At 37.3% G+C, this 16,489-nt stretch overlaps 1 protein-coding gene across 3 annotated transcripts in view; it reads left to right on the forward strand.

Moving 5' to 3' along the window:
- OGDHL (oxoglutarate dehydrogenase L) overlaps window positions 1–16,489 on the forward strand; it is a gene marked incomplete at its 5' end in the record, with an annotated part of 44,970 nt that overhangs the window by 17,858 nt on the left and 10,623 nt on the right. For 2 of the 3 annotated variants that reach the window (XM_080621677.1, XM_080621678.1), the window contains 10 exons: window positions 423–569; window positions 1,169–1,259; window positions 1,759–1,938; window positions 2,317–2,445; window positions 2,821–3,000; window positions 3,260–3,412; window positions 3,795–3,897; window positions 4,486–4,614; window positions 5,667–5,817; window positions 8,324–8,451. In XM_080621677.1, coding sequence (XP_080477803.1) covers window positions 423–569; window positions 1,169–1,259; window positions 1,759–1,938; window positions 2,317–2,445; window positions 2,821–3,000; window positions 3,260–3,412; window positions 3,795–3,897; window positions 4,486–4,614; window positions 5,667–5,817; window positions 8,324–8,451 — 1,391 coding nt within the window. The remainder of the gene's footprint in view (window positions 1–422; window positions 570–1,168; window positions 1,260–1,758; window positions 1,939–2,316; window positions 2,446–2,820; window positions 3,001–3,259; window positions 3,413–3,794; window positions 3,898–4,485; window positions 4,615–5,666; window positions 5,818–8,323; window positions 8,452–16,489) is intronic. The other variant, XM_080621679.1, reaches the window with a different exon arrangement.

A 16,489-nucleotide genomic window follows, 5' to 3' on the forward strand; every position in this document is an offset into this window, starting at 1 on the left:
ATTACTTCCAGAAAATGCAGGTTCTGTTCTGTTTTCTTCAGTCCCTAGAAGAGACTTCTTTGCTGTCACTCTGCCTTCCCAGTGGGCAGTATACGTTTTGTGTGCATGGGAAGGAGCAGAGTTTAACTTGGGAAGTGAATTTTGTCTGAGGTGGAGACTCATCTTCCTGTCTGAATTGTTTCAAAGTCCCAGCAAATACTTCTCAGAGGAGAAAGATTGCTTAATTCTGTCCTATGTCTCCTCTCTACATGTGGTTTACTTCCAAAGGACTAAAAGCATGTGTTCACATGTTTTAAAACAGTGTAATGTAATTTTATTTGCTAAAAGATGTTTGACAACAAATAAGACTTCGTTACATCATCTTAATATAAACACTGTTCCTTGTTTTGGTTATGCTTTGTTTTGTTTTCTTTTTGGCAAAGATTTGAAGACTTCCTTGCTCGCAAGTGGTCTTCTGAAAAGAGATTTGGTTTGGAAGGATGTGAAGTAATGATTCCTGCGCTTAAGACCATCATTGATAAATCCAGTGAAATGGGAATTGAATATGTTATAATGGGGATGCCTCATAGGTAATGTTGATGGAAACCTCCCAGCAAATGAGTTTATTGTCTTAAAACAAGTTTTGGGTTCTAGAAGTTTATTAAGGAAGTTGATATTAAGAGCGTCTAGAGTAGCAAGAGTTGGACATAGCAAGTAATGGAAACACAGAACTGTAACAAATACCTGTCAGTGAGAGGCTACAGGCTTCACAGGTAAATGCTAGCAAAACTCTCCTCAGTGTACTTTGAAGCTGCAAGCAAATGGGCCAGCAGCAATGGTATCTATCCCATTGCATAGAGTCTAGAGCTGGGATGGCTTGGCAAGATGGTATCAAACTTACTTTTGCAGTCTGCCTTTAATTAATTATTAATGTCTTTATATTAAGACTGTTAGCTACAAAATTCATCGCTCCTACTTGGGTAACAGGGTGTTATAAAACATCTGCGGGAACGCATTGGAGGAGCTTTGCAGTGGGAAGAAGGGTAGAATGAAGGGTTTCAGGTTCAAAAGTTTCAAGTGAGCTTCTTGTGAATTGCTGACAGAATGGCTTGCTGATTTTATAAGCTTCATGCTGTTAACTCTGTTATTACCATTTTTGAGACATAACTGTGTTTGGAATTTTTTTTAGAGGTAGGCTGAATGTGTTGGCTAACGTAATCCGAAAAGAGCTGGAGCAGATCTTCTGTCAGTTTGATCCTAAACTTGAAGCAGCTGATGAGGTAAGATGATGCTTCAATAGATCTATGTAGACAGGTCAACATTCAAGGTAGTGTTTTAGTCATTTTGCTCATGTTTATTATGAAAAGAGCATTGTCAGTTGCTGAGATGTGTGTCTTCTTTTGTAGTTTGAGCAATATGATTTGGTGAAATTTTTTAACAAATTTGAAGATTATACTGTACCTCTAATATGCAGAAGGTATCTCAGGAATGATTATAGATAGTTAAGTTCCAGGTCATTTGACTGAGTTTGTAATCCCTAAGCATATTTCTTTGTTTCATATAAATTAAAGGAGTGTCAATATTTTGTAAATATTTATCCGAAAATAAAATAGGAACAATGCTCCAGTTTGAAATTATGGTGTCATGCCCGTAATGCATATTGATGTACAGTTAGCTAGATGCATTTTTCAGACTGAAAGCACAAGTTTTTGGCATAGTCAATAGGATGTAGCTGATATAAATGACATTCCTGAATTGTGACTACATCTTGCATGTTAGGGATCTGGGGATGTAAAATATCATCTGGGAATGTACCATGAGAGGATCAACCGAGCAACAAACAAGAAAATCACTCTGTCCCTGATGGCTAACCCTTCTCACTTGGAAGCAGTTGATCCCGTTGTGCAAGGGAAAACAAAAGCAGAACAGTTTTATCGGGGGGATACAGCAGGGAAGAAGGTAAATATTGTTTAATGTAGTAACACTTACTGGTACCTTTTCATATTTTTAATAAAAATAGTTAACCGGTAGTTTTGTATTACAGAGTCTTTCTCTTTACCTCTTACACAAAAGGCATATATCACCTGTTGTACTAGATAAGGTTTTTGACATGCTACCTTAAGGGTAACTTCAGGAAGTAGGCTTAAACTTTCTTTCATTTGTGAACTAAGCAAAGACAGCAGAATGCTGAGAAGACTCTGGTTTATTATAAAAAGACAGTTCTATTTTGTAAGCATTACAGAAATATGGAGCAAAAAAATCATGCTGAGAGGATTAAATTGCAGTTTTGCTTTCTAATATATGTGTGTGGATATGTGTGTGTAATTCTCCCTTTAGGTTATGTCCATATTATTGCATGGGGATGCTGCCTTTGCAGGACAAGGAGTGGTTTATGAGACGTTTCATCTTAGTGACCTGCCATCTTATACCACGAATGGCACTATTCATGTTGTGGTCAACAACCAGGTAACAAGTAGAGCGTTTTCCAGTCAATATGTTTTCTGAATAGTTGCTAGTGTATTCGGTTTTATTCTTGTTTTCATTAGCTGGGTGCATTGTCCCTTCTGTTCATTAGAATGATTAGGATGTTTCTGAAAATTATCATAGTATCTAGCAACTCTTACTGAATAATATTTTATTACCTACATTTATTTCATTCAATTTGTGAATTAAGTGTTTGCTTTGTTTTGTTTTTAGGGAAGCAAAATGAAGCTAGCTAGCCAAAATGAAAAGCTGATACTACTGCTGTCTAAATGACTATTAAATGAAAATCTTAAACATTTAAAACAAAGTAGGGGGTGATGCCCAACTTACTTTAATGGAAGTTTCTGGAATTTTTAGATTGGCTTCACCACAGACCCCCGTATGGCCCGTTCATCTCCATATCCTACTGATGTTGCTCGTGTGGTCAATGCTCCCATTTTTCATGTGAATGCTGATGACCCTGAAGCAGTAATGTATGTGTGCAGTGTAGCTGCAGAATGGCGAAACACATTCAATAAAGATGTGGTGGTTGACTTGGTAGGTCTTGATTTTTTTCATTCTGTGTATTATGTACTACTCTCTTATGTGGCTTGGAAGACCCAGTAAAGAAACATACTTTGATTTTAATGGCCTTTAGTTTCTTCATTTAAACAAAGCAAAACAGTAATAGGTCCACAAGAATCCAGAATTGTTTTTATACCTCCTAAAACCTCCAAAAATCTCTGTAAAACTATTAAATGGAAAGATTGGATTTTACATTTTTTCCTATCCACAGAAATAATCTTTGCCGTTGTAGGTTTGCTACCGTAGGAGGGGACACAATGAAATGGATGAACCAATGTTCACCCAGCCTCTAATGTACAAGCAGATTCATAAGCAGGTGCCGGTGCTGAAGAAGTATGCTGACAAACTGATTGCAGATGGGACTGTAACACTACAGGAGTTTGAGGTACAGATCAGCAGAATTAAAGCAAGCTTAAGAAGCTGTCAGTAGGAAGACACGAATGTCACTGTATACTGTTGGCTTAAGTGTGACTGTCAGCTATGTTTGGTACTTCAGTTCTGTTTCATTCTAGAGTAATACTTACAAATTCAGCTCTTGGTACTCTCCTTTGTAACACCTGTTTAATAAACTAAATAATTTAGAGTAATGTGGGTAAGCATGTTTCTAGAAGGCAGTTTGATCCTAGATAAAATTAAATTGTTTGCATAATTGTAATTTTCTTCAGAAGTTAAATAACTGGGTGTTTTATACTGAACGATAGGTCTCATCTGTAAGATACAAAGGTGTTACGTTTATCTGTTTTAAAATGAGGGTTTTTGTTTTACAGGAAGAAATTGCAAAGTATGATAGAATATGTGAAGAAGCATATACTAGATCTAAGGATAATAAGATCCTACATATCAAGCACTGGCTTGATTCACCTTGGCCTGGTAAGGAGCATCCTTTCACTTATCCTAGTGTTAATATTGTTGTGCTTTTATTTGAAGTCCATATTCTAGGACTCTTAAATGCTTTTTATCAGACAGTGTTCCTTTAAAATAGAATATGTGACCTTTGTTTTGCCCTTGTTAATAGTAAATAAAGTATTCTGCCAGATCAACTTGAAAGCAATGCTTTTGTTAAAAACTATGCAAAGTAAGGTGGGACTTTTAAAAAGATGTCTTTTCAGTTAAGTAGAGAAGTGTTTTTCCTGTAATGTTAATACTGTCTCTGCCTTCAGAGAGTTTTTTTTTTTGAGGGATTGAGGTGCCATATGCCTTTTATTGGCTGCCTCTGCCCACAGTTGGACTTCACAGGGAGTAAAGACAGAAACAAAGAAAATCATTGTGTGCCTGTAAGATTAAGTTCTGTTGTCATACAATCAAAATGATCATGTCTCTCAGTGAAAGGTGAAGAACCAGGTTTAGCTTGCTGCTTAGAATGTCTTTTTAAGAGTTGTGAGTTTTTAAATTAATTGTAGATAGTGTAGGTACATCTTGATCAGTCCTTGAACATCTCACTAAATTTTTTACTTCAAGGATTCTTTAATGTGGATGGAGAACCCAAGAGCATGTCTTGTCCTCCAACTGGCATTTCAGAAGACATGTTGACTCATATTGGCAATGTAGCAAGTTCAGTGCCAGTCAAAGACTTCAAAATACATGCAGGTCAGCTATATTCTTCGTTTCTCCTGGTGGCTGGGTTTCTTGCTCAGATTTTATATTTCTGCTGCTGGGTCATTTCCCAAAGAGGAAAATGCCTGTGACTTTTATTTTAACTCTTCCATCCTATGGGCAAGGAGAATGTGTCAGTTAACATCCTGCTGCTTGTTCTCAGCATAATGTTCTTTTGGTATCATGCCACTTCTGTTCCTTACCTCATTAAAATAGATTTTCCTCTGAGGGTGGTAAAAGTATCTTTATAATGTTAACACCTCCTTTAATTCTTCAAGTCCTTGTGGAAAATGCTGCCTCTATGCAGCAGGTTTGTGGACTTACTGGAAAGTAAGGCACCCATCTCAGGAGGCACTATTAAGTGTTTTTTTAATGCTAAAACCAGCGGTAATATGAGGTGCACCTATGACACTTCTCTTGTAATTAGATAACTTTCTAGTCAGGAATATATCTAACTTGTGTTTTGTCTTACCAAGTTATAAAACCTTTACTGTAAGAAAACAGCTATTGTTTGCCAACTGAAAACCTCTTGGCAGCTGCTACAAATTCCCCATTTATATGATATTCATAGTATTGATCAATCCATCCTGTTTCACTTTGCAGCATCTCCAGAAGTCCAGTAAGACAAATGCCAAGGAAAAATGAGAGTGAGAAAGAGAGAAGAAAAAAGTCATGAACCCAATAGCTGATATTTTCAGTCTCTTATAAAACAGTACTTGGTGTTAGAGGTGTAAAAGTAAATCTTTAGGAAGAAGTATTTCACCATGAGTCTTTTCTTATTGTCCTCAGTAGTTTCTGACACAGCCAGTCTTACTTTCTTCTTCTAAAACAAGGTATGAACACTATGCAACGCTTTGCCGAGGAAACAAGTTATTTTATTTTGCTAGCACTTTAATTCTAGAAGAACAACTTGTTGACCCTATTAGGATCTGTATTTGAGTTAGCCAGTGGGGAAGGAATATAAGGTGAATATAAGGTGAATATAACGTGAATATAAAAGACCTCTGAAGTAAGTCCATTGATTTTTGATATTTATTCCAATATAGGACTCTCTCGGATTTTGAGAGCCCGCTTGGAAATGACCAAGAGCAGGGTAGTTGACTGGGCCTTAGCAGAATACATGGCTTTCGGCTCTTTTCTAAAAGAAGGAATCCACGTCCGACTAAGCGGACAGGATGTGGAGAGGGGTACTTTTAGGTGAGTACAGTGGTAACTGTTAAATGCTGTTCCATACTTAAAGAAACACCTTGGCATTTTTCAAACAGTATGGTGATCTCTGAGGAAGGGCAAGTTGGGGCTATTCAGCATCAGTCTGAATGTTCTGCATTCTGGCACTCAAGAGTAATCGGATCTCATGTGTCTCTGTATACAGCATTTTAAAGAATTGTATTTATAGCAGAGCAAATGTTTTTAGATATTTTCTTCCTTTTTTCTGAAAAAGAGAAATTATATATTTTTTCTTTCTGCTTTTTAACTAAAAATTCAGCTGCAATTCATCCAATTGCTGAGAAGTAAAAGAAGGGTATTTGCTGATGCAGCTTGTGTAGTCTTTTAAATACCATTCCAGTGGTGGCTACCTGAAGCTTGGGTATCCTGTGAGCAAACATGTTGACAGTTGGTAAGCCTTTTTAAAGTGAAATAAGGTCCTTTGTACTGAGACTACGTATGACTATGGAGCATGAAGGAATGCAGAATCTGATCATTCGGTAAAATAGATACAGTTCTACTGCCTTACCTGATTCTCCATGGAGTAACATGTTAACGATGTGTTTAATTGCAGCCTTTGATGTGAAGCTCATTGCTGGGGGTGAATGAACTAGCAGCTGCGCTGTGCTTCATTGTGAATGCTTGCAGAAAAGAGAGAGAAATTTCAATGCCTGTCTTCTCTGGAACAGTGCTGTGTGTCTGTGCTGAGGTTAATTTAGTATCCAGTCTTTTGGACATTCTTTTTTTTCTCCTATAAAAAATGGCATGTTTAACAAAATCCTTTGGACAAGATCTGAAAACAAAACCGAAAATCGTGAGATTTCCACCCCTACCCCTCTGATTTCTTATCCTCCTTTGTTTTAGTAGTGTGGTCTTGTAAAGTGGTTATCCTCTCCTGGGAGAGGAACATACATGTTCATTGTTTAGCAAACTACCCACCTGTTTCAGGAGGGTATCTAGTCGTGTCTAGCACACACTTATAGATTTGTCATGAGAATAGTATTTTCAGTTCTTTTCTTTGGTGGAAGAGGATTTTCCAGAACAATCATCCAGATTTTTCTTGATGTTTAAGATAAAAATAATTGTTATGCTCACAGCAACGTAGGGAAAAAATAAAAAACTTGTTCAAATAAAAACCTATTCAGGTTGGTGAAGACTAGCTAAGGATTCCTGTGCCATCTGGATTTTATTATTCAGTCTTATCAATAGACAGAAGCTGGATAAAGCTGCAGATAACCACTGGGCCCCTTCTCATCTTGGAGACACGGTCTGGAGAAGGGAAAGAAAGGGGAAGAGAGAGACTTGATTCTGTACTGATTTGATGTCAGTAAACCTGATAATTGCACAACAGCAATATCTGGCTTGTATGTCTGTACATTTCTGGCTGTCCGTCTATGTTCATTGTAATCACCTTTTGCTGGGGAAACACAAAACTTTGTGCTGAAGAAGCTCATCACCTAGCTAGGCCTTCTGTCTTTGGCTGAATGACAAAAATAACATAATGGTGGCAAAATTTTTTTCTGCTTAACAGCTGTCTAGTATGTCTATTTTCCGCTTTCTATCTACTTCCCTCCCTATGCTTTTCTTCAAATATTCTGTCTTTTCCTGGCCTTATATTGTTGACTCCTAAATAAATTTCAGAGCTCTTTTGCTAGCATTTGTTTTATAGCAAAGGGAAACACAAAAAGATTCAGTCCGCAGTTCAGTGTTGGCAGCTATACAACACACAGTAGTTGTTACCAGTATAATATCTGTCCTTATGTTAGCAGTTGTAAAGGTGGACATATTGGTGTGATTCACTCAGTTAGTCTGCTCAGGGAGTTAATGGATTACAGTAATTACTTCAGTCATCTCTGTTTTGGTAGCATTCCTCTGTGCCTCATTCTGATGCTGATTAATGGTGTTCTATAGAACTGTAAATGGTGCATGTGAATGCAAATAACAGGAAAGAGGATACAACTGTTTCAAGTCTTCTTGCTGGGATTTGATTTGATTACATTTTTGCATAAAAGACAAACAACAGTTGTTTTAAGAAAAAGATTAATAGAATTTGCCAGGGAGGTAAAGTGAAATGCTTTTAATAACAATTTTATTCATCCTTTTCTTTGTTTGTTTGTTTGCTTGGGTTTTTTATTTGTTTTTGTTTGTTTTGTTTTGTTTGTTTGTTTTTTACTTTAAATGGTCTGTTCTACAGCAACAACCTCCGTACTCCTTTTCCCCTTCCCCCTAGTTCTTCTAGGGACAAGGTATTTTCAGTTTCCATGAGTGCTTGAGATCAAGCCTGTATAGTCAAAGTCCATATAGTGCAGCAATTGTATTTAGACAGGTAATTGTATCACTAGATTTCAGCCAAACCAGAGTTGTGTGTAAAGCAAAGGTAACTGTGTTGCTTGCATGCTTTCTAGGACATAGCTTTGATGGTTTATCTTTCAAAATAGGTCTGTTAAAGTCCAAAGTTATTCTTAACTAATAAATTGCTTTCAACAACTATTTACAGCCATCGTCATCATGTGCTTCATGATCAAGAAGTTGACAAGAGAACATGTGTTCCCATGAATCACCTCTGGGAGCAGCAGGCCCCTTATACTGTGTGCAACAGCTCGCTTTCTGAATATGGTGTCTTAGGTATGTCTTGGGGTAACTATCTGACAGATCTTAATAGGTTTAAACAAGATGTAGGAAATTATGACTGCTAATTAAAAGGAATTTTTTTCAGACTTTGCTTTAATGTGGTTAAGCTTTCTGGGTGCAAAGTTTTACTTTGTTACCTGAGTTTGACAAGTCTAAAACCAAACTTCTGCTAGTAGCATTTAATAATAAGCAAATGCTGCATTTGTGGTATTTTGACATTATCATAATAGTCATGTTTTTGATCAGGTGGGAACCAGGAATTACAGAGCAGGGGCCTAAAATCCAATCAAAATGCCTAAGCTGATTTCCCTCCACTCCCTGAAAAAAGTCATTCTGTCAGGAGATTCAGTAAATTTACTCTGTTCATTGTAGGATTTGTCCATTATTGTCTTCTTACCTTGAATGGTTTTTAAAAAATCATTGTAGTATAAACTTTAAGCTCAGCTTAGGTTTTTTTCTTACAGTGTGCTATGGTGGGTCTCTGTTTTAATGTATATTTTATTTTTAACATTTTTAGAATAAATTAAAAATTATTCTTCATAATTCTTCATAATTCATATTCTTAATTCATAATTCATATTCTTCATAATAACACATAATTATAAAAATTACGTGTTTGCTTTTGGGTTTTGTTTCTTTGGTTTGTTTGTTTTCTTTAAATTTTGAATGCCTTGCCTGTGGATCAACCATATGAATTTGCAGGTTTTTTTGCAGAACTTTCTGCACTCTTCAAATAATACACCTATTTGTTTAGGCTGCTTAGAACCTGCATGTACTTCAAAACTGTAAACTGGGAGACTAAAGTAGTTTTTGGTGGATAAGTCACAGAATCAGTTCCATTAGTATTCAGTGGGACATTACATAGTAATGAGAGAAGATTAATTTCAGAGAATAACGTAGCTATACAAGAAGCAGAGCTCAGCAAGAAAACAGAAAAAAGCTGTAACAGAGTTATATATAAAATATCAAAGCTCTTCCTCTCAGGTTCTGGCGTCCCTTAAACAAGCATCCCCACATTTTACAGTTTTGGGATTCAACTGAAGGTTTCCACCTTCTGTGGTTGCTTGTGGCAATGCTGGAACATGCACCTAATGCTTTCTCAAAAGGAAAGGAACTGTCAACAGAATCAAGGACGCTTTGTAATACAGACATAAAAATCCATGCCAGCCTTATCTGAACTGCTATTCTGAACATGCTAGTTCAAGAAAACAAATACTTGTGATAGCATTACTCATAGTGAATTATATTTTTGGTAGTGGACAGGCATTTTACCTTCAGCCACAGAGAATGAATAACCTCACTGACATGATGAGGGTGGCAAGAGGAACGTGGAGCACAAAACCAATACATCTAATAATTTATCAAAAATGTTGTTGATTGTGTGGATAAATAATAAAATATTTTTTCATATCCATTTCAGAGCTAGTGTGAAGGAAAAGGATGAAGCACTGTAGGAGATGAAGATGGGAATTGATAGCTGCTGTAAAGTTCCAAAAATTTGATCACTTAGTCATTTTTACATATGCTACATAATACTTATTGCTAATAATATTAAAATTAAAGTGGTATAAAACTGGTAAGCTTTAGTGTGAGCTGAAGAGCTGAGATTTTGTAGGTATTTTTGTTAGCTCTGTGGCAGAATCAATGTGAACAGAAGTTTGTATCTCTATAAGCTAATATAGTAACGTAAACTGTAAATAGTTTGCAAGAGAGGATGTGTATAAACACAATAAGAATAATTGGCATAGCTAAAAAGCAAGAATTGAATTTCAGAGAGTGACTTTTTCTTTGATGTTTGTTTCCAATTTCCTGTTCTTTTTCATGGTTTGGTCTGGGCTTTCTTAACTTGAGCCAATTTACACTGTAGCTGCAAATGTAATGGGTAAGTGTGTCATAGGTTTCTGGTTTTGTTTTTGTTTTGTTTGTTTGTTTGTTTTTTAATATTCAAATAACATATCCAAATGTGAAAGGGATGTGTCTGGATATGGTTGCAATTTGATTTTATTCCAAAACTTACACTTCAGTAGGTCTAGGAATTCTGTTGTTGATACAGTGTGAAGGGCAATTCCGATTGCCACAAATCTGTTCTATAAAAATTAACTAAGTGGGCTCTCTTTCTTTCTCTTTCTTGATCCCATCCTGCTCACTGTTGCTCCTCCATCTTCCCCAGCAGCAGAAATGTGAAAGTCAATTTAATAACTTTAATTGAGTACAAGCAATAGGACAAAATAGGGGCTTTTTCATAAACTGAAAACAAGAATACCAGTTCTGTGCAGTCCTGCTTCAGCAGATGTGATGACAGGTCCTTCAAAACTAATAATATCAATATTTTTAGTTGTTAAGAACTTTAAATCCCTTATGTCTGAGCTGTTTTCTAACAGTAAAGGAAATTAAATTTCTAGAAATAGTTGATGAGATGATCTTTTTTTCCCCTAGAAATGTCATGTTTCTATGTTGAAGTGATTTTATAATTAAGTTTTCTCTCCTTATCTGGTTTTTATATATCAGCCTTTTCCAACATGTTTACTCTTGTGTATTGTATCTATAGAGAGACAGTGTTGGGATAAGCAGTAGTGTGTGAACATGTGGCATCTCAGTCAAAGAGGAGCTATTAGAATTGTTACCTGTTTGGCTGGTAACATCACCAGGTCTCCTTTTTAGTACATGGAAGAATAAGTGAGTGCTTACAGTTCAATGAGTTGATTCTTCAGGTGTAGCAAACCCCCAACACTTTATTTTCTCTAACTGCTGTTTCTTCTTGTCCTGATTTCAGCTGTAATAGTTATTTTTCTTCCTAGTAGCTGGTACAGTGCTGTGTTTTAGGTTTAGTCTGAGAACAATGCTGGTAACGCACTGATGTTTTAGTTGCTGCTAAGTAGCACTTAACCTGGTCAAGGACTGAAACTTTTCAGTCTCTCATGCTGTGCCAGTGAGGAGGGGGACAAGAACCCAAGAGGAAGCAGAGACAGGCCTGACCCAAACTAGCCAAAGGGGTATTCCATGCCACAGCATGTCATGCCCAGTATAGAAACTGAGGGGAGTTATCTGGAAGGAACCAATCACTGCGCTGGTTGGGCTGGGTATTGGTCGACAGATGGTGAGCAATTGTTTTGAGAATCACTGCTGTTTACTGAGTTTTCATTATTTCTCTTGTTGTTTCCTATTATTATCATTATTGTTATTGTTGGTATTCTTTCTATTATCACTATATTGTACTTTAGTTATTGGGGTTGGAATGAGACGATCTTTAAGGTCCCTTCCAGTGTGAGTGAGCGACTGCGTGGTGCTGAGTTACTGGCTGGGTTTAGACCACAACACTCTACTATATGAGGTGTTACAAGGAACACTTTGGGATTAGTGGCCTAAAGTATTTGGTGAGGGGAGAGAAGGTTGTGAGAAGATGTAAAAGGAAAAAAAAAGTGTTAAGAATTTAATTTATGACTGTGTTAACATGCAGCACCTCAGAAGCATTTTGGGAATTCCCTTAGTTTCTGTGAATTAGAGCAAAGTCAACTGGATTGAACAGCCCAGTATGATAAAACTACAGATTATTTCCTTGGCAGGTACATAAACTGAAGGCTGGCATCTCTTCAGAGCTGTGAGCTTTGCACCAAGTTATTGTTGAGCTGGTTAGAAACACCTAGGATGTAACTGCTCGATTAGAATGATACTCTGGCAAGACTGATTTAACTTCTATATAAAACTAAGGCAGTCTTGTTAACTTTTAGTTCAAACAGTTGCATATGTTTTGTACACAGGAAGCCATGGAGTGTGTGTACTGGGGCATTAAATCAGAGTATTTAACAACCTCTGATAACTTTATTTGACATCTTATATCTACTATTTTTAGCTATATCCAGATTATTGCAATTTAGTTGTGCATCCACTCATCTAGCTATAAATTTTCCCTTTTACTGAATCTGAATGTCTGGTAGTATAAATGATGTCTGTGTGAAGTCATTTAAGCTAAAAAGTTTGTCTGAGTTTATTTGCTGATTAAGATGAAGGAGAAAAGCAAGAGTAACTTACAGGTGCTCCATGCTACCTGTTTTTTAAATACTTGAAGGAATCTCCAGTCTTTCTTTACTGCCCTCAATGCTGATTGTCCATCAAGGTGTGATTCTCTGTCAAGTTCAGTAGGAGTTTTGAGCGGTCTTGGGCTATGGCATCCCGTACTGGGAACTTCCAGGGAATATGCAGGCAAGATACACTTGAGACTAGTGTAGTTCAGCAAATTCCTGAACCATGAGACCTGGAGTACAGCTTTTTCAAGAGGGAAGGTCATGTTTAAAACAGAAGATAAAGGGAGGAGGACAGGTATTGATTTAACCTTTTCTTACAATACAGTTCTAGGATGAGGTATGTAGTATTACTGCTCATGCAGAACAACATGTTTTTAAGAATGGGAGTAGCAAATACAGTTATCTGTCAGAAATTGTGTTGGGAAATATGACAGACTGAAGTAACCAAGGACCAGGTTTTCAATGGCATCTGCATGGAGCTCTAAGAAGGCATCAGTCTTTCTGTTTAATAGGGTCAGCCACCAGATGGGTGTTAACTTCACACTCTCCTGGGCTGTGTTTGGGTTTGTGAGAGGGTGCATGTCCCTCTGTTAGTTCCTGTGCTTAGATTTTCTGTTAAACATAGCACAAATCTCAATTTGTAACTTTCCTCATTCTGACATTAAGTCCTTGCACTGATAAGCCCTCTATAACCATTAGTTAATGTTCATGCCTTAAGTGACTTTGAAATCATATTGAATTAAGCTGTAGTTTTACTTATGTTAATTGAAAAACTACAGTTCTTACAACGATCATGAAGAGTGCTATGGGGAAAAAACAGCTAATATGCTGCGTAAGCTGCCACTTTGCTTGACAACAGCTCTTTCTTTTCCAGAGTGACAAAAAGAACAGTAAGGGAGCACAGCAGGAACTGGACTAATAGAAACAAGCATTTCTGCTGCGCCTATCATCTAGGGACCTTAATGAAGTTCAGCAATTAAAACATTAGTTTTGCAACCTTAGTCAAGTGCTGTGTGTTTTTCTTTCCTATCTCTCCTCAGTTTGGAAGTTTACCAAACTGCTGTGCTGGGTCCTGGTCTCCTGTGCCCTGATGTGCTGAGCCCTGAGCAGCTGCCTGGTGTTCAGGAGCTGGCCAGTAGCTCTCCTCCACCCTTTGGTGTGCAGATTCTTTACCTGTCATTCTTTGAAAGCTACACCTTGCAGCCTGGTTGTCTTGTTGCTGGATTTCCTCACAGCTTAAGCCTTTCTGTTTCTAGCTATGCGAGAGTTAATCCTTTAAACTTTGCACACAATTCTGAAGAAATGTTCAGGTCTTGTCTCTGCAGACATAATAAAAGTTTGCAAGTCTCTGCTGCAGTTTTAACCCTTTACTCTGGTCTGAGGTTGAGCCTTCATGAGGGTCCTGTGTAGAAACCTGCTCCCCTGATGTTCATATCCCATCTCTAGAACTGTGGGGTCTTTCTAGCTCAGGTCAACTTCCCTGATCTTGACTCATCTGGTGTCTTGACAAAGCACTTTCAGGAGAAACGCCTCACCTTCTCCTGGGTTTGTTCACCTGTATCTGTCTAGATGACTTTCCACCTATATATATATATATATATATATACTTAATTTAGCACTTCAGATCTTGTTCTTTAAATTATTTTCTCCACGTGCAGGTAGGAGTAAGTAATTCTTGACAGAATCCCTTGCTATAATAGCTTTAATTTTAGGAACTCTCATTGTCATTTGCCAGGTGGAAAATGAGTTCTGGTATACCAATGATGGCTTTACCACAAACACATGTTCTGTGAAATAGTAGTCTTGGCAAAACTAATTTCAAAATATTAATCAAAATGTGTAGATTACATTTGAATATATTTTCCCAGATACTTTTATGGCTGTCAGAAAGCTTGCAAAAGGTATCTGTGTTAGGATCACACCTTTAATGCAGCTTCACCTGGGACATTTGCACCTTGTGGAGATTATTGGCACAAAGGTGACAACAAGGTAGCAAATGAGAAATGACACTGTTTCTAACATGTAAATTTTAGGGGTGATTTTGGCCTATGAAACAGGATTATGTGTGTGTTCTGACTAAGGTTTAAATAAGCATATTGCTCCATACCCTTTGAAAAGCCCTGCATAATTATTGGTAACTCTAAGCTGTCAAGACCTCAGTTCATTCTTTTCTAAAACTAGATTACCCTATCCTTACAGAGAGCAGCATATGCTCAAATAAGTCTTGAACATATTGCATATTTTCTCAAGCATGTCACCCAATCAGTAGAAATGGTCTCTTAATGCTTGTGTAAAATTAGAATGGGATTCAAGCCCATCTAGGGAAATCTATTTTTCAGATACCTTTGGGAATATGCCTTGAAGGAGTTGTGTATTTTTTTTCCCTACTGTTTGCATTGTGCTAAAAACAATCATAGAATCACGTAAATAAGGAGGACAGAGATTTAAAATATGTTCTGAAAGAAAGGTCACTCAGGCCAAAGGAATGGTCAGCAAAAGCCATCCTCTTTGGTAATGCACTGTCACGGTGACTCAAAGATGAAGGGCCTTCTGACTGACTTACCAGTCTCCTTTTGGCCTCTAACTTCCTAGTTGCCTTTTGGTGTGAACATGAGCATCTGCTGGAGTCATGGATGGACTATTCAGAGTTCAGGAGTCCAGAAGCCAAGTGACTCAAAGATTTCTTGCTGGTAAACAAAAAGCTGGGCTGGAATTACCAAAGAGTAGACTGTGAAGACACACTATAAAAACAATATGTAAAACTGTTTTCACTGTGAGTAAAACATTTCACTTGAAGCTCTTGTTGCTTTTTGTCTTAAACAGTTAATTTGTCCTGCAGTTGTCCCTCTGCTAACCTTCCAGGAAAGTCTGTATACTGACACTGGCTGAAGAGCCTGATCCTGGAGTTGGAGAAATCCTGTAGTCCCGATTTAGCTGTAATCATTGAGTAAAGCTAAAGTAATTTCAGTTTCATGCACAGATGATCTATGTCAAAACTTCATGTCAAGTGTTGGAAGGATATTTCTTGTAGTTTGTATTACAGAGGGACTTAGTTGATTCATGACTACTCTCACTAGTTTTGTTGAAGATTTTCCTTGTAGAACTGGACAAGTTAGTTTAAACTTTCTGTAACCACGTGTTCATTAGTTCTCATTTTTTTTAAGGCAGGAATGCTTGTCTTCACTCTCCTTTGTTTACTGCAGTTCTGTATTTGGAAACAGATCTTTATATTGTGTGCAGAATTCAAAAACTTCAACATAAACCATATTTATCCAGCAAATATTTATTCTATATATGTATTGAATCAATTTTCCTTCAGTCAGAACCTTAACGTCCAGAACAGTGCTACATAGTACTGTTTTTTACTGAGAGCTTTATTTTTTGGAGGGTTTAATAATTCAAAACTATAGGTGTAGAATATAAGTACAGGTGTTTGCTCAGCACTCCAGGCCTAGCTATATCAAAATGTGAAAGGAAAATATGAGCAGAGATCGAATATATATTTTTATATTGTTGGATGCGTTTAGGTGTTCACTATGGAACATGGTATGGAAAAATGGTTTAAATTTAACATTAAACTGAGACATTGCACATAGCTAGGTTTTCATGTTTTGACTTGACACGAAATTCTGCATGTTTTTTAGTTACACAGTAGAGGTTGCGTAGCATATGCAAGCACCCTTGTAGTTTTCTATCTTTGACCTTTGCAGAGCTACTAGAAATCAATTACCTAGCTTACATTGCAGTAGCAGTTTAGGTTTCTTTTCTCTCTTGCCAATTATCTCCCCAGGACCTGTTGCAGTGCTGGGGCTTTGTTGTACTGCATCATGTCTCAGTGAGAGCAAGAATTTGTTTCTGCTTTTAAGAGATAGTTGTGGGGCCTGTCAAGAGCTTACAGTTATGTTTGGTCCTTGGCAAGTTTTAAGAGTGGATAGCAAGCTGCCTGGCTTGCTGTGTGCACAGCACCTGAGTTGCTGTCAGCCGGGCTGCTGCACTGTGTTTGTCCTGCT

The sequence above is a fragment of the Psittacula echo genome (genome assembly GCF_963264785.1).
Source record: "Psittacula echo genome assembly, chromosome: 6".
NCBI lineage: Eukaryota > Metazoa > Chordata > Aves > Psittaciformes > Psittacidae > Psittacula > Psittacula echo.